Consider the following 24,982-nt stretch of genomic DNA (forward strand, 5'->3'; position numbering starts at 1 on the left):
GGTGAAAGGGAAGTGGCCCCTTTTATAAGGACACTAATCCCATTCATGAGGGCCCCACCCTCATGACCTAAGTACCTCGAAAAGGCTCTCCCTCCAAATACCACATCACTTTAGAGTTAGGATTTCGACATGTACGTCTGGGGGGACACAAACCTTCAGTCCATAATGCTAAGCTTACACAGTGAGGCCACAGGGCTTGCGGCTCAGAGCTCAGCAGGAGGCTGCTTGGGAGCAGACCCTGGCTCTGCTCCCTGACTATTTGGTTGGACACTATGAATCTGCCACTTGATTTACAGCTAACAGTTATCTGGAAAGCAGGAATTCTCTTGCTCGAATCTCTAGCTACCGCATTGTGTAAGGGTGTATGCTAATTATCTTGTGGAGTTAAGTACCAGAAGGGTGACTGATCACTCCAGGGTTAGAAATCCATGTCAACATATATTGGTGCTTTCTTCACTTTATTTGACTTTAGCTCATTTTGCAACATCCTTGAGGTAAGGGACTCCCTTATACCAGCAGTCACATACTTCAGTATCAATGACTCATGTCCTCCAGTCAATTCTTTCAGTACATAATATTTGGCTTAAAGCAAACTAAGTTGTTCTCATGTTTTAAAGAGTCTGAGAAAGAAACTGTTCTTAAAACTGGGGATACTGCAATTGAAACCCAGTGATGTTTGGCAAGCTTCCATCGAGCACATTCCTATCTGAAATATATATAAGCCCTGGCGTTTTTCTTTTAATGTGAGACAGGTTATTTTCTCGGGAGATGTTTTGCCTAGAGAAGAAAAGATTAAAGAAAAGACATGATAAATGTTTTCAAATACTTAAGAGGGCTGCCATGTGGAAAAAGGAGGTGAGTTTATTCTGTGTAGTTCCAGAAGGCAGCCCTGGGAACAGAGAAGAGCAGTTGGAGGGAGGCATATTTTAGCTCCAGGGGAATAAATGGCTTCCTTTTATGGAGAAAACTCTGCAAACCTTCAAGTGGTTAAGCAGAAGAGCCTCCTGCACAGGGGTAGGCTCCTGGTTCAGAGAGCCTCAAAGCTCCCTTCTACTAACACTTCTCTGGTCCCAAATCTGACTTTCAAAGCGGGTCAATCATGGAGGTGGTGTTACGAGCTGAACTGTGTCCCCCTCAAATTCACATTTGAAGTCCTAACTCCCAGTACTTCAGAAAGTCACTGCATTTGGAGACAGGGTCTTTCATGAAGTGATTAAGTTAAAATGAGGCCATTAGCCTGGCCCTAATAAGAGCAAGAGTCCTGGCCGGGCGCGGTGGCTCACGCCTGTAATCCCAGCACTTTGAGAGGCCGAGGCGGGCTGATCACTTGAGGTCAGGAGTTCGAGACCATCCTGGCCAACACGGTGAAGAGTAGAATCCCATCTCTACTAAAAATACAAAAATTAGCCAGGTGTGGTGGTGCACGCCTGTAATTCCAGCTACTCGGGAGGCAGAGGCAGGAGAATCACTTGAAACCAGGAGGTGGAGGTTGCAGTGAGCTGAGATCATGCCACTGCACTACAGCCTGGGTGACAGAGCGAGACTGTGTCTCAAAAAAAAGGAATAGACGTCCTTATAAGAGGAAACTTGGACACACCAAGAGACCAGGAATGTGCACGTGCACAGAGGAAAGACCATGTGAGGATACAGTGAGAAGGTGGCCGTCTGCAAGCAAAAGAGAGGCCTCAGGAGGAACCAAACCTGCAACACCAAGATCTCAGACCTCCAGCCTCCAGAACTGTGAGAAAATAAATTTCTGTTGTTTGAACCACCGGTCGAGCATTTTATCATGACAACCTTAGCAAATTAATACAGGAGGATAATGAACTTGTGCTTGTGGTTGGTCTAAATATTGCATGTCCATGTTAAGACACATGAAAGCAACCAATTCAATTAATTAAATCTAGCACACAGCACTCTTCACCTGAATGACTAATGCATGCACTGGTTAACACTAGAGGTCGGAGGAAAACTACCTGATATCAGGCTGTACTGACACTTGAACTACAGAGCAATTTGAAAACAATTCAAAGCATGATATGCAGGAATAAATCTTGATTAACAGGCTAAATAGTTGTTGAATTTTAAGCCCAGAGAATATATCTTCAGACGTTATCAAAGCATCCTTTTCTCTATGATACGGTTTGTCTGTGTCCCCACCCAGATCTCACCTTGACCTGTAGTTCTCATAATCCCGGAATCCCCATGTTTAATGGGAGGAACTCAGCGGGAGGAAATTTAATCAAAAGTTACCCTCATGCTTTTCTCTTGACAGTGAGTGAGTTCTCATGAGATCTGATGGTTTTATAAGTTCTTCCCCCTTTTGCTCTCCACTTCTCCTTCCTGCTGCCATGTGAAGAAGGATGTGTTTGCTTCCCCTTCCACCATTATTGTTAAGTTTCCTGAGGCCTCCCCTGCCCTGCAGAACTGTGAGTCAATTAAACCTCTTTCCTTTATAAACTACCCAGTCTCGGGCAGTTCTTCACAGCGGTGTGAGAATGGACCAATACACTATAATATAGGGATATTGTGCTCTAGACTGTAGCATTGCCTTAACCGTATAAAAGTTACTATAAATTAGGTGACACTGAAACTGTTTTACTCTCAAGGTGAATCAGTCCTTGAGAAAATGCCTAAAAGATTTTCATTCCATAAATAAAACAGCCACTCCAGTCTGAATGTTTGTGTCCCTCCCCACAAAAAAATTTCATATGTTGAAACCTAATCACCAAGGTGATGGTATTAGAGGGTGGGGCCTTTGGGAGGCGATCAGCCTTGGGGCGGAGCACTCATGAATGGGATTAGTGCCTTCATATAAGAGACTTAAGGGAGTTTGTTCCCTCTGCCCTTCTGCCACATGAGGACACACAGGTGGCACCATCTAGAGAAAGTGGGACCTCACAAGACTCTGATTCTGCTGGTGCCTTGATCTGGGACTTCCCAGCCTCCAGAACTGTAAGAAATAAATTTCTGTTGCTTACAAATTACCTGGTCTAAGGTATTTTGTTATAGCAGCCTGAACAGACTAAGACAATAGCTAAAATAATTGCATATTTCCATTAGTGGCTTAATTACAGAGAGCCACTCCTTATGGACCACCTTAGTCCCTTCAAGAAAAAGGGCCTAAATCCTTTTTTTTTTTTTTTTTTTTTTTTTTTGAGACAGAGTCTTCCTCTGTTGCCCAGGCTGGAGTGCAATGGTGTGATCTCGGCTCACTGCAACCCTTGCCTACCGGGTTCCAGTGATTCTCCTGCCTCAGCCTCCCGAATAGCTGGGACTACAGCTGCGTGCCACCATGCTGGGCTAATTTTTGTATTTTTAGCAGAGACGGGGTTTCACTATGTTGCCCAGGCTGGTCTCAAACTCCTGACCTTGTGAGCCACCCGCCTCAGCCTCCCAAAGTGCTGGGATTACAGGTGTGAGCCATCGTGCCTGGCAGAAAAGGGCCTAATTCTTAGACTGCTACTTGGGCAAGGCTACAGGCTGACTTGCCTGGCTCCTTCTTAAATGGGCCAGAACATGGACCCAATTTGAAAGTGGACTTCAGTGGCCTCTGAACAATAGAAATTTATAGGTAACATCTCCAAGGCTGACTGAAAATCTTTAGGGCAAGCAGCTATAGCATTTACCAACTTCTTCCCCCAATCCCTGGCTATTACCAATCCTTATTACATAGTCCTGACCACCAGTCATTCAGCAGAACACATACAGGAGGATGAGAGGATGGTGTTTGGTGGCTACATTTGTGAAGGTATTTATCTTATTCTTTGACACCAAGAGGATTATGTTTCAAGATATTCTTGAATAAAATTTCCCTCTTGAACTTCTTAATTAAATTAAAACTTCAAATCTAGAAAATGGTTTTTAAGATCAGATTTGAGACCAGGCGTGGTGGCTCATGCCTGTAATCCCAGCACTTGGGAGGCCGAAGTGGGTGAATCACTTGAGGTTAGGTGAGACCAGCCATGGTCAACATGGCAAAACCCCATCTCTACTAAAATACAACAATTAGCCAGGCGTGGTGGTGTGCCTGTAATTCCAGCTACTCAGGAGCCTGAGGCATGAGAATTGCTTGAACCCAGGAGGCAGAAGTTGCAGTGAACTGAGATTGCACCACTGTATTTCAGCCTGGGTGACAGAGGGAGACTCTGTCTTCAAAAAAAAAAAAAAAAAAAAAATTAGGAGAGAAAAGCCATAAAAGTATTTTTATAAAAAGGCATAATGGAATTGCCAAGTGGATTGCTGCCTGCCTAAGGTCACTTGGGTGTCTTCATTAACTAATCCACTATCTTATTTTTCATGCCCAGATAACTAGTAATATTGATATTAGCCACAGAATTTCGGAGACGAGTGGGGATGCTCATTTCATAGATGAAAACTGACTTGCAATGAGATAAAGAAATGTACTCAAACCAAGATCACGCAAAGAATAGTAATTAAAGCAGTCCTAGCCGTGTCTAGCCCCCTAGAATTAGTTGATTTATGAAGGGGAGAAAGGGTGAACAGAAGTCGTGCTGTCCTTCTTCCTCACTCCTTTTGTTAAGACAGAAGGAAAAAGAAAAGTTCACTGCACTGTCAGACTTGAATATAGTTCAGAGAAAAACATCTTGACTGCTGATTACGGGAGAAAAAGTGTGTTTCTTTAAGGATGAAGGCAGTGAAATATTTGTACCAGAAATTTGTCAATGACATAAGTAATTTCAGTGCAGCCACACTAAAAACAATCGCTGCAGAGCAGGAGAATGAATTAAAACCAGTTCCCAGAAATCGCATAGCGTAGTACTTTTACCTAAGTTCAAGGCCTATTTTGTGTGTGTTCCCTCCAGTCTTCAAAACATTACAAAACAGGATACAGCTTGAGAAAATGTCATGGAATAATATTGTATTTGAATTAGCAAAGTATGCGCGAGGGGACCCCTCTCTTTGTCTACTGGGCACTTGTGTCTGATAGTGTTACTAGGAATCCGCATTTAATCACGTGCAGTTCAGGGTCTGATTTCATGTTTCCAGGCAACACCTGGCTAACCCACAGCAAGCACCTGTGAGAACCCAGCATGGTGCAGTCCTGAAAAGGGTCTGGCTTTGTAAGTGCGGATGCAACAAAGGAAAGAGAGCCTTGGATAAAACGTACAAAGCCGCAGTCTTTAAGCAGGAAATGAATTGATACAGAGTTAAAGCCAACAAATCCTCTTCACCTAGATGATTATAAATGTAATACCGTGAACTCCATCTGAAAACTCTGTCTTCATTTATTCAAATACTTGCTGAGCACTTCCTCTGTTCCAGCTACTGGTCCAGGCTCAGAGGATTCAGCACTGAACAAAACAGTCCCCCTCATCCCATCTCCTGCCATGGACCACCCTCCGAATCCCCATCCCAAGAAATCTCTGCCCTCATAATTCTTTTTTTTTTTTTTCAGATGGAGTCTCCCTCTTGTAGCCCAGGCAGGAGTGCAGTGGCGCGATCTCAGCTCACAGAAACCTCCACCTCCCAGGTTCAAGCAATTCTCCTGCTTCAGCCTCCTGAGTAGCTGGGATTACAGGCGCCCACCACCATGCCCAGCTAATTGTTTTGTATTTTTAGTAGAGATGGGGTTTCACTGTGTTAGCCAGGATTGTCTCGCTCTCCTGATCTCATGATCCACCCGCCTTGGCCTCCCAAAGTGCTGGGATTAGAGGCGTGAGCCACCACGCCCGGCCGTCCTTATGATTCTTATATTTTATTTTATTTTTTGAGACAGGGTCTCAATCTGTTGCCCAGGCTGATACAGTGGTGCAATCACGGCTCACTGCAGCCTCAAACTCCTGGGCTCAAGTTAAGCGATCCTCCCACCTTAGCCTCCCAAATAGCTGGGAATACAGGCGTGCACAACCACGTCCAGCTAATTTTTTAAAATGTTTGTAGAGACAAGGGTCTTACTATGCTTCCCAGGCTGGTCTCGAACTCCTGGGCTCAAGTGATCCGCCCTCCTCGGCCTCCCAAAGTGCTGGGATTACAGTTGTAAGCCACCACACCTGGGCTTGATTCTTATATTTTTGACCAAGTGAGGGTGAGAGACAGATGTCAAATGCCAGATGTTAACAACTGGTGTGGAGAAAAGGAAAGGAGGAGTGGAGGGCAATAATGTGGGTGACAGGCACATCTAACAAGATACCAATGATGTCACAATTTGAAAACTGAAATAGAAAAGGAATCAAATCATAAAAAATATTCCTCTTGGGCAGAAAAAGCAGCCTCTTGCAGAGAAACAGGTATGGGGTGGGGGGGTGTCATCTTTGAAGAGGCTCAGAGCAGCTCTTAGGGTGCCTGCTATACAGATAAAGTTATTAAATGTTCAAAGCAAAGAAGAACGACTTTTAACTCAGAATGGATTTTCTGTAAGGTAACAAGATCTGTAGGGAGGGCTGGGATTATCTGGCGGTAACCTTTCAGCCTTTCTGTTTCCCAGAGGAACTGTACACCAGGAGCTGGTGGGTTCAAATGGCAAATTTAATAAAAGCAGACCATGACATTAAGCACCATTAGAAAAATGAAATTCTCTATAGTGTTGTATTTGTTACTATATCTGGGGGAAAATACTCAGATATAGAGAAGTGGAATCCTGTAAAACGTTAAGAAATAGACCCTCTCAAAGGCTTCTGCTTTAAGCAACAGCATTTTGAGGCTTTTTGTTTTTTATTTTTCCCCGGGGGGGTGGGGGGTGTGATCACAGCTGGTGTCACAGTGGTGGTCCACGTGCAGACACCGGGAGCTGCCTCTATACCATTCTCTGATTAGCGTAACAAGGCCTGGTTCATCTGGTCACTGGCTGACAGTTTTAAAGCAGCTGGCCCCAGAGTGGCAAATGCCAAGGTCAGAGCACCCAGCTGCTTCCTGCTCCGTTGCTGCTGGTGTAAATATCCTCAACTCTGGGTACGCAAAGGGTGTGAAGCCTCTGTGAACAAAAATTATTTAAGGCCGGCTGTGGTGGCTCACGTCTGTAATCCCAAGACTTTGGGAGGCCGACATAGGAGGAAGCTTGAAGCCAAGAATTTGAGACCAGCTTGGGTAACACAGCAAGAACCTGTTTCTACAGAAGCATTTTAAAAAATTGTCTGGTGCAGTGGCACGTGCCTGTAGTCTTAGCTACTGGGAAGGCTGAGGCAGAAGCATCACATGTGCCCAGAAGTTTGAGGCTGCATTAAACCACGATTGCACTACTGCACTACTGCACTCCGACCTGGGCAACCGAGCAAGGCCCTCTTAAAAAAAAAAAAAAAAAAAAATCCTAAAGCTAAGGAAGAGACTGCCATTGTTTGTTTGCTCACAGAAATAAGTGTGACCTGTGAAGGTTGGAGAAAAGGTGGTTTTCACATGCTTTAAAATGTTTGCTGTTTGTATTCTGCAGAGAGGCAAATCTCAAAAAGAAAACAAATAACTGCGTTATAAGTGATTAATTCAAATGTATGAAGACCTGAGATAATCACTGGATTCCTTGTATATGGCAATGAGTTTTGCAGACACTATTTCAAAATCAAATAAGCTATTATTAAAATAAATAAGGTGGTGTTTTTTGAGTAATTGATTTTCCTCAACTGTTTGGGGGAAAAAAAATCCTCTGCCTAACAGATACTAAGATTGAATTTCACATCTAAATTTTCAAAGTTGTTCTTATTTCCAAAAGTTAAAAAAAAAAAAAAAAAAGAAAAAGAAAAAAGAGACAGGGTTTCACCATGTTGCTCTGGCTGATCTCAAAATCCTGGACCCAAGCGATCTGCCTGCCTTGGCCTCCCAAAGTGCTGTGATTATAGGCGTGAGCCACCACACCCAGTCTGCAAAAGTTTTAAATCTAAAATTGGCCTCAGCCCAAGATACAATGCTTTAAAAATCATTGTTGTTTGGGTTTTTGTTTTGTTTTGTTTTGTTTTTTGAAACAAAACTCTTGTTTTGTTCTTGTTGCCTAGGCTGGAGTGCGATGGCGTGATCTCAGCTCACTGCACCCTCCGTCCGCCTCCTGGGTTCAGGTGATTCTCCTGCCTCAGCCTCCGGAGTAGCTGGGATTACAGGCATCTGCCACTACGCCCAGCTGATTTTTTGTATTTTTGGTAGAGACAGGGTTTCACCATGTTGGCCAAGCTGGTCTCAACCTCCTGACATGAGGTGACCCACCCGCCTCGGTCCCCCAAAGTGCTGGGATTACAGGCGTGAGCCACCGCGCCCAGCCTCTTGTTTGGGTTTTTAACAAAGAGAAGACCATACAAGCCATAGACTATAAAACGATTGATAATTTGGGTTGGGGAAAGGGAGCTTTTCTTTTTTTCATCTTTTCAGCAGAAGCAGATTTGCCCAAAACCAATGGCACTTGTGCGGTCTCTGGGAATGCTGGGAATAGCACAGCATGACAGCACTTTTTAGTTAGGGAGAGGAAGCCCAGTTGCATTTCTATATAAGCAGTTCGTATGAACTGAAAATCCCAAAGCTCAGAAGAAAGGGACCACTCGCCAAGACTAAGGTAATTAGTTGCGTGTATTTTCATTATAAATAAATGTGTGTGTCCATGCCTCATTGTGTGTGCTCTTATAGAAGGCCAAATGACATGATCAAGCCCCTCCCAAAACCTACATAGATCGGACCCTGCTGTACAGTTTAAACAATGTTTAGTATGCAGTTCCTTCTTTCTGACACTTAAGAAAGTTTACAAAAGAAGCAGAATTCTGTTTTCATTATAGGAGGAGGGTTGGTTCTGAATGACCAGTATTTCCAGTTTTAGAGCAAGTGAGTCAAGATGGGGAAAATAATGTCACCTCTGGCTTTGTCTAAATATTGTCCGCCACTGTAAAGTAAAAACCCTCCAGCAGGAATGGTCCTTGTTCATTATTTTCTCCCATCGGTTGATCTTGCTATTTTATCTACGGCAGGACCAAATTCCACTGTGGGCCAATCCTCCCAGGGACCAAAATGAGTAAGCCCTCTTCTTATTTAAGTGGACAGTGGTAGAAACAAAGGAGTCCCAAATCCTACAGGTCAGTGTCACATGCCAAATTATGCCTTTGTCTATACTACAGCAAACTATCATATAGAATTCTGATTTCTGGAAGCAACCATAAAACCTAATCATGAGTGGCCGGGCATGGTGGCTCACGCCTGTAATCCCAACACTTTGGGAGGCTGAGGCAGGCGAATCACCTTCGGTCAGGAGTTCAAGACCAGCCTGGCCAACATAGTGAAACCCTGTCTCTAATAAAAATACAAACATTAGCCGGGCATGGTGGTGCATGCCTGTAATCTCAGCCACTTGGGAGGCTAAGGCAGGAGAATCACTTGAACCCGGGAGGCGGAGGTTGCAGTGAGCCAAAATCATGCCACTGCACTCCAGCCTGGTTGACAGAGCAAGATCCTGTCTCAAAATAAACAAACAACAGCAAAAACAAAAAATGTGTATTAATTACCACTCTTCCACAGCAGGGCATGATGGCTCATGCCTGTAATCCCACCACTTTGGAGGGCTGAGGTGGGCATATCACTTGAGGTCAGGAGTTCAAAACCAGATTGGCCAACATGGTGAAACCCCGTTTCTACTAAAAATACAAAAATTAGCCAGGTGTGGTGGCACGTCCCAGCTACTCAGGAGACTGAGGCAGGAGAATCACTTGAGCCGGGGGTAGGGGGAGGGTGCGGGGAGGCAGACATTGCAGTAAGCCAAGCTCAAGCCACTGTTCTCCAGCCTGGGTGACAGAGAGAGACTCCGTCTCAAAAAATAAACAATAAAAGTCACCACCCTTCCTGCATGGGGGATTTGACATTTGCTCAGACCTCTGAGACCATGGTCAGAGGCCTGGGTCACCTCAGGGAGACGATGGAATAGTCACAGGGGAGAGACTGAATCACTCACTGTGAAAATCGGTGTTTACCCACGTGGCTGAAATGTAAAAGAAATCACAACTGGACTAAGGGAAGCTAACCTTAAGACCTCCAGTAAACATGCCGCAGATTAAAAAAGAATTTCCAGGCTATTTGGGATTCTATGAAAAAAACGTGTGTCCCTGCCCCATCCCTCCCTCCTCTTATCCATCCTACAGATCAGCTAAGTCAGACAAGAAGCCTCCAGCACCCCCTTGGTGGCATAGTTCAGTGATCACACGTTGTCCACTACATACTTTCTAAACTCCACTCTGCTTTCAGGGCCCTGTTATCCGGCCCCTTTTCCCTTCTGGGCTTTCATTCTACACCCTTCAATAAAAACTCTTTGCTGGGGCCAGGCTGTTCCAACACACCAGCCTCCGAACCTGCCCTGCACAGTCAGCGTGCAGCGGTTAAGTGGTTTTGGAATCTGCTGATCTGGATTTGCCTCTTGGGAACAATATTACCTACTTCATACGGTTGCTGTATCTATTAAAGGTGGTAACACACAAAAGGCACCTCTCTGGGCCCTATAATAAAAGCACATCAAGTGCTGGCTCTTATTATTCTCCTCATTTTTGCTGGCATTCCTTGTTTAGACACATGTAAATCCAGCCTCCCCCAATTTCCCCTCTGACCTCAAGTGACAGCTCCACCTGAACCCTGCAACTCTCATCCCTCGCACAATTCATTTGTTAGTCACCAAGTTGCCTTGTCTTAACCTTACGGACTTGGCCATAGTAAGCTCACATGTTGCTGGTGCTTGACTTGATTCAAAAGTTAACATGGGAAGGACAAAGCTTTGGACTTGGGAATTTGAGTTGGGTCCATTCCAATCATTTGGGTGAAAATTATTTGAAACTCTCACACTAGGTCATGCAAATACTCCGCCTGTGAGACTGTGTATATTTCTAACTTTATATTGTGCCTGTGGTGCTATATACAGATAAGTATTCCCACCAACTTCAAAAGCAGCTCCCTGCTTGAAGCAGCTCTGTGGGGGCATCAAACAAGAAGAAAAACAGGTTCCACATGTTGGAAGAATCTCATCTAAGTGAGGCGATGTTGAATCTCCTGTGAAAGGATTTTTCCCTTCATTTGTCTCTCTTATTCCTATTACATGAATCAATTTACCGTATGCCGAATCATCATTTTACATATCTTTGATAGCGGTTACTGGTTATCCCTTTATTTATGATTAAATGAAACAATGAACTCAGAGTAGACAAAGGTCCTTCTTCAACATGCAGCCTTTCACTTTTCACAAGAGACTTACTGGTCCATATGCGCTCAATTCTGACCTTAAGATGTGGTTCCCCACCGCCTATATGGGTAAAAATCAAATCCCAACACTGTGTCCAAATGATCACTCTTCACTAACCATGCCTCGAGGATCTCTAGGCTCAAGAGCTATAAAACATGCAGCACATCATAGTTTAAGCAAAGAGGGGTACGTGCAGAAAAAGTTGAGGAAGTATAGCAGGCTCCTCTCTTGAGGGAGAGATACTGTTAAAGCAACCGTGACTTCTGTTTCCAACAAGAACTCACATATAACTCCAGACAAGTAGCTGGGACAGAGCAACAATAATTTAAAAAGCATCAAGTTCCAGAGAAGAAAAAAGAAACATAACTTCAAGGTCTAAGTATAGGGGGTACCCAAATGGTCAGATAAGTACTTCCTTTTGTAACCAATTGATTGTTTCTGCTATTAACGTCAATCCACCACCAGGCAGTATGACACAGTATTTTCTGCTGAGTTCACAGTTTGTTGCAAGTGCTGTGTGCCTTCCAGTTCTGGAGGGGCGGCTTACCATCGGTGACAATGACTACTTCTTCCTCCTGGCCGTTTAGGGCTCCTTGACCGTTCTGGGCTCCTTCCTGGCCATTCAGGTCACCCTCCTGGAGGCTGAGCTCGTCTTGCTCAGCTACGCCATTGATGGTGGACAGCTGACCATTCTTCTGTAGGAGCTACGGGAAAGACAAAGCCATAGAAACTTAATTTCGGTCCTCACAACCAAGTCAAGAAACAAGGCATTAACTTCCAGAATATAAAGCAGTGAAAGAAGAAATACAGAGAAAAGGAAGTTCAGAAACAATGAAGAGTTAAGTCTTATATTTGTCTGAAAGATCCAGCTACCTTACAAGCAGATAGGGCCTTGTATCTGGGGAAGTGTGCCCATGAGCCATTCATCCACTCATTAATTCATTCACTGGAACACCAGACACACACACTCACCTTTCCAGACCTATTTCAGATACAAACATGAATAAATCAGATGTGTTTCCCAAAGCTTTGAGCTTACAAATTACTATGGAAGGCAGACTTAAAAACCCCTTTTTTACTTCAAAATAATAAATAATGTTTCCTTGCGATTAGATGCAGGTTAAACATAATTGACTGAACGAGTCAGAAGGCAGACTTTTAAACAAATAATTACTAAACTGCAGTTGTGGAAACTGTCATGAAGGAGGCATACATAGAACAAATAATAATAAACAGAGCGCTTTTTGTTAAAAAAACCAAAAAACAAACCAGCCCTAACCGAGGCTGGGGGTGTCCAGGACTTCTCTGAGGCAGTAATGGTAAAGCTGAGACCTCATTTCCACAGGCAAGCGCTGCGTGAGAAAAGGATAAAGGGGGTGCAGAGAAGGGAGGCCCCTTGGTGCGAAGGCCAGTGATCCCAGAGCCCAGCGAGCAAACAAGACACATATAACATGTGCACTTGGGTCATCGTTTTTTCCTTAAAAATATTACAATGGTCATTTGCAATCCTCCCCATAGGATGCCCTATGCAATCGATGGCATCAGTTTCAAAATCAGCAGGCATGGCCAGGCGCGGTGGCTCATGTTGTGTAATCCCAGCACTTTGGGAGGCCGAGGCGGGCAGATCACGAGATGAGGAGTTCAAGACCAGCCTGGCCAACATAGTGAAACCCCATCTCTACTAAAAATACAAAAAAATTAGCCAGGCATGGGGGCGCGTGCCTGTAGTCCCAGCTACTCGGGAGGCTGAAGCAGGAGAATCACTTGAACCTAGAGGTGGATGTGGGAGGTGGAGGCTGCAGCGAGCAGAGATCGAGCCACAGCACTCCAGCCTCGGTGACAGGGCAAGAAAAACAAAAACAAAAAACCAAAAAAATCCCACAAAATCAGCAGGCATGTAGGCATGCCCTTGGTCATATAATACTTTTTTTTTTTGAGATGGAGTCTCACTCTGTCACCCAGATTGAAGTACAGTGGTGCAATCTCGGTTCACTGCAACCTCCACCTCCCAGGTGCAAGTGATCCTCCTCCTGCCTCAGCCTCCCACATAGCTGGGATTAAAGGCGTGTGCCACCACGCCTGGCTAATTTTTGTATTTTCAGTAGAGACGTGGTTTTGCCATGTTGGCCAGGCCAGTCTCAGACTCCTGACCTCAAGTGATCCGCCCACCTCTGCCTCCCAAAGTGCTAGGATTACAGGCGTGAACCACCGGGCCCGGCCTGCTCTTGGTCATATTTTTAATCCTGAGAATATAGGTAAAAATATTTTAAGCCAGTAGAAACAATGACCATTAGGAACCTAAATGTTTCAACATTGTAATATACAACAATGTTATATATACAGATATCTCATTTATCTTTTTTTTTTTTTTTTTTTTTGAGACGGAGTCTCGCTCTGCCGCCCAGGCTGGAGTGCAGTGGCCGGATCTCAGCTCACTGCAAGCTCCGCCTCCCGGGTTCACGCCATTCTCCTGCCTCAGCCTCCCAAGTAGCTGGGACTACAGGCGCCCGCCACCTCGCCCGGCTAGTTTTTTGAGAGACGGGGTTTCACCGGGTTAGCCAGGATGGTCTCGATCTCCTGACCTCGTGATCCGCCCGTCTCGGCCTCCCAAAGTGCTGGGATTACAGGCTTGAGCCACCGCGCCCGGCCTGATATCTCATTTATCTTAAAACCAGTGTAGGCAACTGCTATTTCCATTTTATAATAATGACACTGGGACTCAAAGCAATTCTGGTGGGGTGGGGTTGTCCTGCCCCAGGTCACACAGCTCAGGAATGGGAGCATCGTGGCCCGAAGACAGCTCTCGCCAACTATTTCCAGGGTTTTTCTGTTTAAGGCTCTCAACATAAAGATAGGTGCCATGTTTTGAAGCTCCTGTTACTACACACAACTATAAAATGACTTAAAGGGTATTCCAGGTCTGGAAAAGGTCAGGTACAGACCTGCATGCTACAAAGCAATCTCAGCTCCGCACTCGATCTGACATCATTCCATCCTGCTTCCAGGCCAGTGAATGACTCTGGCCACATCACCGACTTAAGACCCTGAACCCTGAAGGGACTGAGTTCAAGACACGCAATCCAGAAGCCTTGAGTTGTGCTAAATTGATTTCACCTGGCTGTTCTCGGCTCCCAGCAAGGCTGTCCTTCAACTGCATGAGCTTCCTCCTGAAATAATACCACTGTAGTTTAATACTTACACTACAGATGGGATTGTTGGCTTCAAAATGCCCATGCTGAGTCCGTTTATTAAACAGAATACTCAGGTTACATTTCCACTTAAAGTCTTCTCTTACCAAAATATGAAAGATGGGAATTTTAAATGAAACCTAAAGACAAAAGCAGGGGGTAGGGAATGGAGAAGGGGGTAGTGTGTCTCCACAAAGCCCATCAGCAAAAATGTCAGAGTATTTCTTTTTTTTTTGAGATGGATTTTCACTCTTGTCCCCCAGGTTGTGGTCCAATGGCGTGATCTTGGCTCACTGCAACATCCGCCTTTTGGGTTCAAGCGATTCTTCTGCCTCAGCCTCCTGAGTAGCTGGGATTACAGGCACCTGCCACCATGCCCAGCTAATTTTTGTAGTTTTAGTAGAGACGGGATTTCACCACGTTGGCCAGGCTGGTCTCCAACTCCTGATCTCAGGTGATCCTCCCGCCTCAGCCTCCCAAAGTGCTGGGATTACAGGCATGAGCCACTGTGCCTGGCCAAATGTCAGAGTATTTTAACTAAATATCATTGAGTATGTACATAGGACTTAGATTTGACTAATAACAGGAAGAAAAGTTGGGGGAGGAAAGCAGGAATCACACATTATTGTAGACTATATGGTAACCCAGTGAATCTTAAACCTAGAAAATGTTGACATATACAGTTTCATGATATGGCAAACTAAACAGGGAACATAAAAAAGCCATCTTAATACCTCAATTTCAAAGCAATAAACTTTGGTCAATTGTGCCTCTTGTTTAGGAACCAGAACTCTGAAGTTCTATAGAGTTTAGGGTTCTATAAACTACCCAAAATTATTGAAAAAATTATTATATAATCCTTTGTGAATTGTCTAACCCAAGATATCTTTAGTTGGAGCCAAATTGAATCTCTTTAAACATGAAGACTCTATAGCACACAGGCACAAATTTCTGTCTACTCTTTTAGGAATGTTACCGAGCCGGGCACTGTGATGCGTGCTGTAGTCCCAGCACTTGGGAGACTGAGGCAGGAGGACTGCTTGAGCCCACAAGTTTGAGGCCAGCCTGGACAACATAACAGAGACCCTCGTCTCCAAATAAAACCATAATTTAAAAAAGAGATGGTACGCTGGGCGCGGTGGCTCACGCCTGTAATCCCAGCACTTTGGGAGGCCAAGGCGGGCAGATCATGAGGGCAGAAGATTGAGACCATCGTGGCTATCACGGTGAAACTCCGTCTCTACTAAAAATACAAAAAATTAGCCAGGTGTGGTGGTGTGTGCCTGTAGTCCCAGCTACTCAGGAGGCTGAGGCAAGAGAATCGCTTGAACCTGGGAGGTGGAAGTTGCAGCAGGCTGAGATCACGCGCTCTAGCCTGGGCAACAGAGGGAGACTCTGTCTCCAAAAAAATAATAATAAAAAAAGAGATGTTACACATGCATAGCAAAGTATAGTAGATGATAAAAAGAAGGACCCTTGAAAACGAGGTCAAATGCTAGACACCCTTATATCCTAAGTATGATAATGAATGCATTACGAGATAGTAATTTTCAGTAACCACAGGGTAACTGTCCCTACTTGAGTAAGGCACTAGATACATTATGAACTTCGGTAGAAAACAATTTATGACAGTGACGTTACTGAACCTGAGTTTTGAGTCTATTTTACTGTGAATAGCTTGCATCCCGCCAGGGTACCCAAGCTTTGACCTGAAGGGTGAGGTCTCTGGTGAGCTTTCAGAGCCTATGAGCCACCAACACTCCACACAAAATGGGACTTTGTTCCTAGTCAGATTGTCACATTCAGACATGTCCACACTTTTGCAAATCCCACGTGTTGTTAAAGATGGATAATTCCCTTTATTTCACTCCAAATCGGAAGTGTTTTTGTTTTTTCTCCCATCCCCAAACCATCTAAATAATTCATACCATTGTTAAAAATTCAGGGACTTCTGAGAGTTATCAATAAGTTAAAGTCACCTCAAATCAGAGGAAATCAAACCCACATTCATTTAAGTCTTTTCTGTGTTTTCTACATGTGTATATATAGGCAAAGCATTCACTTAAAAAATAATGGGGAAGACGTGCTATTTTATGACCTGATGGTTTCATATGTTGTGGATACATTTCTTCATCAATAAACACGCACCTTGCTTCCCTTCAATCAGTCTCTCTTTTCCCTGCAACTCAAATGGCCACAGAAGACAGGATTTACACACAGCTCTGCCCAGAGAGACCCTGAAAGATGCAGACACAACATAGTGGCACATGGGATGGGAGGTGGTGGAGCCAGATGGGATTCGGTGGAGCCAGATGGGATTCGAGGGCCACCCATTTCAAGGAGGAAAGTAACATTGGGACTTAACTGTTATCAAACAAGATAAGAAGGAGGAAATGTGCATTTCACTTTTTCTACTCTGAAGCTTCCTCGCATAGCTTTATCCATCCACCCTGAACTTAGTTTTATAAATAGCTATTTCTTTCGAGATGAGAACTAGACTTGAAAGACACACTCCCTACACTTAAAGATGGTAAGCAGCAGAAAACCTATTTTCCCACTGGATTTGTGCTTCAAAAAGCACAAATGCCTCCTTTGAACAAATCAAAACCCTAAATGTTTTCAAGCTTATATCCTTTGAGTGGGTCAGCCAGAGTTTATTCCCATGAAGTATTACCACATGACAACTAAACAAGCTGTTAAAAAAAAAAAAAAGACCCTAAAAACCTCCAATGTTTCCAGCAACAGTGTTTTCCTCTCATTTCTGTAAGAACAACAACCAAGAAGGTCCAAGTGGTAGCCGAGGCACCACAGAAAAACCAGGAGACTTCTCCATCCACCTCCTTCACAGGATTCCACAACTTTCTGGGGCCCTCTTTTGCAGAGTAAGAAACAAGAGTATCAGGCTCTTTAATGAAGTTGTCAAATGATGAGCCCTTGACAGCTGTCAGGATGCCGGAGGCGGAGGATGTAAGCCAACTAAAGCAACTCTTTTCACTGCAGAAGTGATACTCCCGGATCTACATGCTCATTGGATGACCGGGTGCAAGTGGCCCAGCACTCCCGCAGTTCACACGCAGACGAGGCTCCAACAGGGCAATTCGTTCCACCCACGGCAGTACGACCAAGAAGCAAACCTGTAAGTGGCCTTCATGGGAAGGAACCAGAAGCCAACATAACCAGGACACACCCACACATGATCAGAATTAAAGATGATCTGGAAGGAATTTTAAATCCCATGACAAACTTGTAAAGAAACCTCTTCACTGTGTTTTATCCTTCATTCTAATAGAAAGTGTTTTGAAAGTAAATCTTTAAAAATGTCAAGCAGAAAAAAATAAAAACCAGAGTATAAATCAGTAAACAATATCCCTGGAAGGCAATTTGGAAATAGGGATAGAATTTTAAATATGCAAACCCGTTAGCTACACCATGCCATTCCAATAGATATGGCATTACATATTTATGATGTGCAACACATAATAACTTATAATAGGGTTGGCCATGGTGCCTTATGCTAATAATTCCAGCACTTTGAGTGTCTGAGGCAGGAGAATCGCTTTAGGCCAGGAGTTCGAGACCAGCCTGGGCAATAAAGAGAAACCTAGTCTCTACAAAGAAAAAATAAATAAGTACTAAATACTTTATAATAGCAAAAAGTGCAAAAACAAACAAAAAAACACTTAAATGTCTATCAGTAGAGAGGAGTAGTTAAATTATGAGACGTCCATGCAATAGACAGCATCAAAAGCTATGTAGATAAATTTAGACACACTCATGGGTGAAGATGTCCCCAGTTTAAGGGGGGAAAGAAGCAAGTTGCTGAGAATATTTGATTCTTTTATGTGTTTAAAACCAAACCAAACAAAAATAAACCACTAACAAAGAGGGAGAGGAAGAGGAAAAGGGAGAGAGAAAAGGAGTCAATGTTTGTATAAGCATTTTTTAAAAGTCTGGAACGATATGTACCAAATCTTTAATAATGGCTACCTCTATGGCACTGTTATTGTTTGGTTTTGTCCTTTTAGAGGGAGACTGGGAGAACAGACGTGGTTTCCTTTTTACTCACTTTATCATTGTAAAAGTGAAAACACATTGAACCCTAAAACTCATAGCTTCTTAGGCTTCAAGCATGTTAATAACCTGACTTGCCAGGGTTCATAAATCTCTTAAGATCATCTAAGCCAACAAGTCACACTGCTGGAGCTTTAACTCCTCTGTTTATATCACCGCCAAATGTAAATAGCATATTAATGTCCTCAGCTAAGCCATTCATCAAAAACATTGACCAGGACAGAGCCAAGCATATCACAGTTCTACAGCAGACCACTCCAGGCTCCTGACAGAGAACACATCTATCCTATGCATTATGTACCCATTTCACAAGGGTGTTTCATACACATTTGCTTCCACCTTAAGGAAGTTACTTTCACGACCTTGAGCACATTTCTTGCCTACCTCATATCTTCCCCATTCTCTGTAAAATGGAGTTAATAATTCATTTTTAGGCTGGTCCGATGGTAGTGGGTTATCAGAAATTAACATCAGTTTTACTAAAGTTGGTATACAACCCCACACTGCTAAACTTGACTGGCTTTTAAACTTGACGGGCGCAGTGGCTCAAGCCTGTAATCCCAGCACTTTGGGAGGCCGAGACGGGAGGATCATGAGGTCAGGAGATCGAGACCATCCTGGTGAACACGGTGAAACCCCGTCTCTACTAAAAAAATACAAAAAACTAGCCGGGCGAGGTGGTGGGTGCCTGTAGTCCCAGTTACTCGGGAGGCTGAGGCAGGAGAATGGCGTAAACCTGGGAGGCGGGGCTTGCAGTGAGCTGAGATCCGGCCACTGCACTCCAGCCTGGGTGACAGAACGAGACTCCGTCTCAAAAAAAAAAAAAAAAAAAAGAGAGAGAAAAAAAAGAATTCAGTTTTCTTTGCCTTTTTTTTTTTTTTTTTTTTTTGAGACAGAGTCTTACTCTGTCATCCAGGCTGGAGTGCAGTGATGTGATCTCAGCTCACAGCAACCTCCGCCTCCTGGGTTCAAGTGATTCTACTGCCTCAGCCTCCCAAGTAATTGGGATTACAGGCAAGTGCCATCACACCTGGCTAATTCTTTTGTATTTTTAGTAGAGATGGGGTTTCACCATGTTGGTCAGGTTGGTCTCAAACTCCTGACCTTAAGTGATCCACCCGCTTTGGCTTCCCAAAGTGTTGGGATTACAGGCGTGAGTCACCTCGCCCAGCCAAGAATTCATTTTTATATACCTCAAAGAATATTTGAAACATCACCAGGCACATAATAAGTTCTTAATAAGTCAACTATTAACATAAATTTTAGCTGTCTTTGTTATACTATTTGTTAACAATAATTGTGGTCTTGGGAATTACTTGTTCCATGCCTGTGTTCCTCTCTAAAATGAAAGCTCTGCGAGTTATTACCTGTGTTCTTCCTGCTCTGCACTCAACAATAACACCTGGCAAATGGCAAAGGCGTCTAATCTTTCTGATTTTCTAGGTCTGGGCAGGACAAAGCGGGTAAAGGTGGTTTATATAAAGGTCTAAATGGAGGAGGGCCATCTGTGATTTTTCTTTTCTTTTCTTTTTAAACTATAGAAGGCATGGGGGAAACAGAAGACAGCACAGCACGTACAAGGTCTTGGTTAGAGTCCAAAAGCTCCTCTCAGCTATGGAACTTTACCTCTGAGCTTATTTTCCCAGTTACAAACTGAGACTAATACTATCTCTGTTTTTGGATTGTGTGAGATTCAAATGAAATCATATTGGGGGAAATTCTCTTTCTAAATAGAAAAGCACTCAGCAGCCATTTTATAAGACTTGGTCCATTCGATCAAATCAGGGTCGATGTGCTATCCCAGTACTTTCCAGCCCTTATCTCACACTACAGTCACCTTTTATAAATGGTCCTTGTGTTTCTGTTAAGGAGGGTTTCAAAGGAGGCAGCATTTGGTTTGAGTCCGAGATGTGAAATGACAAGGGAATCCAACAAGATTAGACACAGCTCGGTAGAAGCGACACATCTCACTATACACACATACACACACACACACATCCCAGGACACACATTCACATGGGCTGCATATCAAGACACGGGGTATGGCTATAGGTAACACGGCCATGGCTTTGAAATCACAGACTTGCTCACAGAAGAGAAAAGAAGACACAGTAGCCTATTTTTTTTTTTTTTTTGAGACAAAGTCACACTCTATCCCCCAGACTGGAGGACAGTGGCATGCTCTTGGCTCACTGCAACCTCCACCTCCTGGGTTCAAGTGCTTCTCCTGCCTCAGCCTCCTGAGTAGCTGGGATTACAGGTGCGCACCACCACACCTGGCTAATTTTTCTATTTTTTAGTAGAGATGGTTTCACCACGTTGGTCAGGCTGGTCTTGAACTCCTGACCTTGTGATCCGCCCACCTCGGCCTCCCAAAGGGCACGGTGTAAGCCACCGTGCCCAGTCCATAGTAGCGTTTTTTTTCCTGAGGTTCCTGGTTGGTTCAGATCCTCAGGTTGCTAGGGCAAGTGATCCTGCCCCCACAACACACACACACACAGAGCTGTGTGGTGTGTATCAGAGAGTCCACCCATCAATGTAACTCAAGGGGCTATCATTTTTTTTTTTTTTTTTGAGGCGGAGTCTCACTCTGTGGCCCAGGCTGGAGTACAGTGGCCGAATCTCGGCTCACTGCAAGCTCCGCCTCCCGGATTTACACCATTCTCCTGCCTCAACCTCCTGAGTAGCTGGGACTACAGGCGCCCGCCACCTCGCCCGGCTAGTTTTTTGTATTTTTTTTAGTAGAGATGGGGTTTCACTGTGTTAGCCAGGATGGTCTCAATCTCCTGACCTCGTGATCTGCCCATCTCAGCCTCCCAAAGTGCTGGGATTACAGGCTTGAGCCATTGCGCCCGGCCCTGGAGCTATCATTAAGACTGATGATTTATTTCATACAAGTCAATGGCTATAGCTCCAATTGGTGTACTCACTCTAAAATTAAATACTTCAAACAGCAATCCAGACTAGCAAAAAACAAAAAAACAAACAAACAAAAAAACCTTTTATTTCAACCTAGGCATACAATGTATTTTCCAATGTATATTTAAATTTCCAGAAGTAGGCTGAAAATAAGATGGAGGCTAAATGCAGAAATGGATTATTCCATTGGTGATCCAGATCTATGAGAACTTCCGATGAACAATAGCCCTAATTTTTGTGAGGGAACCGGATTGAATTCTTTAGTCTCTCCATTCCTTCCCCGACACAGTCATGCCTTCCAAGAAGTTCAGCCTGAAGATGCTGCATCTCCGTTCTCTGAGACGCAGAAATAAACCTTATTAAAACCTCAGTGTTAAAGCTATTTTAAAGAGGTTTTCTTTAAGAGTATAAAACATTACTGTAGAGAATGGCAAGAAAATGATTGTTACTTTATTTTATTTTATTTATTTATTTATTTATTTATTTATTTATTTATTTATTTATTTTTGAGATGGAGTCTCGCTCTGTCTCTCAGGCTGGAGTGCAGTGGCATGATTTCGGCTCGCTCCAACTTCCACCTCCCGGGTTCAAGCGATTCTCCTGCCTCACCCTCCTGAATAACTGGGATTACAGGTGTGTGCCACCACACCTGGCTAATTTTTGTATTTTTAGTAGAGATGCAGTTTTGCTGCATTGGCCAGGCTGGTCTCAAACTCCTGACCTCAGGTGATCCACCCACCTCAGCCTCCTAAAGTGTTGGGATTTCAGGGGTGAGCCACCGCGCCTGGCCGATGTGATTTTTAATTAGCTCAGTATATATAGTAAGCACTGCTAAGGCAATCAGGAATATACGTTTATATTCCATGAATTTAAAAAAAGATTTAAGGCAATCTGCAAAAGAAAAATAGGAGAAGGCCTTTTAACTAGCAAGGTTTTTAAAAGAGAGAAAATGAACTGCTTATCGGGTTTCAGAGGTATTCTCAAAGCATGGAGTCAAAAGCTCTTTCCAACCACACGAAACTGAGAAGAGGATGCATCCCGGGGAGGGCGTGATTGCGGCGATCTCTAAAAATAAGAAGCCCTTATCTCTGAGAAATTGACCTCCAGAGCTCTCTTCCTGCCGCCAGTTGTCCTCAGGGAAGAGGCAGCAGATCCTCTTGAGGGTGGCAGCAGGTCCCAGGTCGTAACCTACAGATGTCATGAAGCCTCTGATCTTTAAATAAAGCCACCATTAAATTTCATGATATTTCTTCCCACCCATATATTCAGCAAAACAAAACCAACCACCCAAAACAATCCCCTTACTGCTTGGTGACATCACTGTAAGCTCGACTGAGTTCATTTGAAGGACTCAGAAAAGGGGGTGAACATCTCCTCACCGTCACCCACAGTCCCTGTGGCCCCTTCCCTCCAGCTCCAGAGGACGAAAACAACAGGGCCCAGCTGTCCGAACCCCACATGTCCTACTGCACTTTATCCTGCAGGTCTTCATTCCAAGATGGGGTCTACATCATCCCACCAACTGCCGAGTAAGAGCTATTCACCCGACAGCAACATTTATCCACTTTCAATACCTGATTGGCTTAGACCAGCTTTGTCATGCTGTCACATTCGTTGAACTAATTTAATTTAATCCTAGTGCAAAGGTTCTAATTTTCAGAATGCCAATATTAATTTTATTTTGTGTTTGAAATGCAGTGCTTACTATTTCAGGAAGGTGGCTGGAACGGTTTCTGTGCAGCACAAGAGCTTGCGGGCCCGTGAGTGCTGCTTGGTGAGGGGTATAAATACCAGATAGTTTCCCGCCACTGTCTACAAATCCCACATTTTCATGTTTCTTCTCATTTTCAGTAAAATTCATGAAAATTAGTTAACCATAATTTCAGGAGAAATAACCCAAACTCATCTTTGGACATGAGAAAGAATGACTGCTAAGAGAGATCCACTAAAATTATCAGCTTGCTTTTAGCATGCAAAATTAATTCCATTGAACATTAATATTCAAATTGTTGGATCTCTTAGAAAATAATGTATCTCACATTGCTTATGGAAACTCCAAAGGACTGTCCACTACAGGTGAACTCATTTTATTAGGAATGTTGTCTACAAATTAGGCCTCTAAATTCTCGAAGATCGGTGTTTATCAAACCGGTATCCGAGAGCATGAGTATACTGGGTGTATCAACACCAGCATCTCAGGCATTATCTCAGACGTGTTCTGTGCTCCAGGTTAGCTTGGGAAACTCTGAGGTAGACAGAGTTAAGCAGATTTACTTAGAATTTAAAAACTCCTTAATGTGCATTCTGAATCTCTAAGGAGAAAATCACTGCATTTTCTAAAAATGAGTTCCTCATAGAACCCTCTCTGAGTCACATCTACTAACATCCCCCATAACTAAAGACACTATGGATGCATGCAGTATGTTTCAACACACAACATTTCAGTCAAGTATTCCTCTACTTTATAAAAAGTTATAGTTGTTTTTGAAAGTATTAAAACTCCCAAGTTCTCTGGGAAAGTATGTGAAAGAAAACAAAGCACTCTAAATCTGGTTAGGTGGGAGATCAACCATGCTGATTTCAGGCAAAGGGAATTTATAAGATCTCTGCTGGAGATGGGGGCAATAAAAAGCACCACCTACCAATGACAGCAATTCACTGCATGAAGATGGCCTGCCAGAATTCCGTTCTGTGAAATGCCTACCTTGTAATGTTGGCAAACCCCACAGCATTTGGGTCTTAGGACAGAGAGAAGCTCATTAAATCCAACTGGAAGAAAAACCTGTGAATCCTAGACCAAGTCTCTGACACAACCAGTATCTTCCTCTCTGTGGACACCGTGGATGGTAATTACAGGACACGGGGCATCCCTGGTGTCCCCCCCCCAACCGCCCCCAACACCAAGAAATGTGTACCTCCCCTAAGGCGGTGGTGATAACATTCCTGATTAAGAACCACTACTCACAGCCTCATAGAACCAGAAAAGAACTTTAGGCCCAGCACGGTGGCTCACACCTGTAATCCCAGCACTTTGGGAGGCCGAGGCGGGTGGATCACAAGGTCAAGAGATTGAGACCATCCTGGCCAACATGGTGAAACCTCGTCTCTACTAAAAATACAAAAATTAGCTGGGCATGGTGGCACTGGCCTATAGTCCCAGTTACTGGGGAGGCTGAAGCAGGAGAATCCCTTGAACCTGGGAGGTGGAGGTTGCAGTGAGTTGAGATTACGCAGCGCTCCGGCCTGGTGACAGAGCAAGACTTCATCTCAAAAACAAAACAAAAGAAAAAAAAAAAAAAAGAGGAAGAAGAACTCCAAGGCTGAACCTGAAGAACTGTATTCTTTTTTTCCCCTAAGATACCTTAAACCAAGAAAATGCATCTCTACTTAATTATGCTGGATCCATGACACAATCTAACACAGATCTTAGGCATGTGAGTCATGGTTGTACTGGGTGTCCACTCAGGGGAGAAGACTATGTAACCCAGCAATTCCAAGGATTCTTGTGTTAAGGACAGGGAACAAGCCTGACACCATGTTACTTACTCTCCCCTTAAGCTTCAAAGGAATACTGGAGTTCTGGGTTTAACAAAAGGCACCTGACTTCTCCTGATTAGTTATTTGACTTTGGGTCCCAGATCATGTCAAGTTACACAGCACA

General features: G+C 43.9%; 1 protein-coding gene across 2 annotated transcripts in view; it reads right to left on the reverse strand.

Moving 5' to 3' along the window:
* The window catches only part of AKAP12 (A-kinase anchoring protein 12), a 120,386-nt gene that overhangs the window by 41,275 nt on the left and 54,129 nt on the right, over nt 1–24,982 (reverse strand). For both annotated transcript variants that reach the window (XM_008007572.3, XM_008007571.3), the window contains one exon: nt 11,691–11,847. In XM_008007572.3, coding sequence (XP_008005763.3) covers nt 11,691–11,847 — 157 coding nt within the window. The remainder of the gene's footprint in view (nt 1–11,690; nt 11,848–24,982) is intronic.

This window comes from Chlorocebus sabaeus, chromosome 13, assembly GCF_047675955.1.
Source record: "Chlorocebus sabaeus isolate Y175 chromosome 13, mChlSab1.0.hap1, whole genome shotgun sequence".
Taxonomy (NCBI): Eukaryota; Metazoa; Chordata; class Mammalia; order Primates; family Cercopithecidae; genus Chlorocebus; species Chlorocebus sabaeus.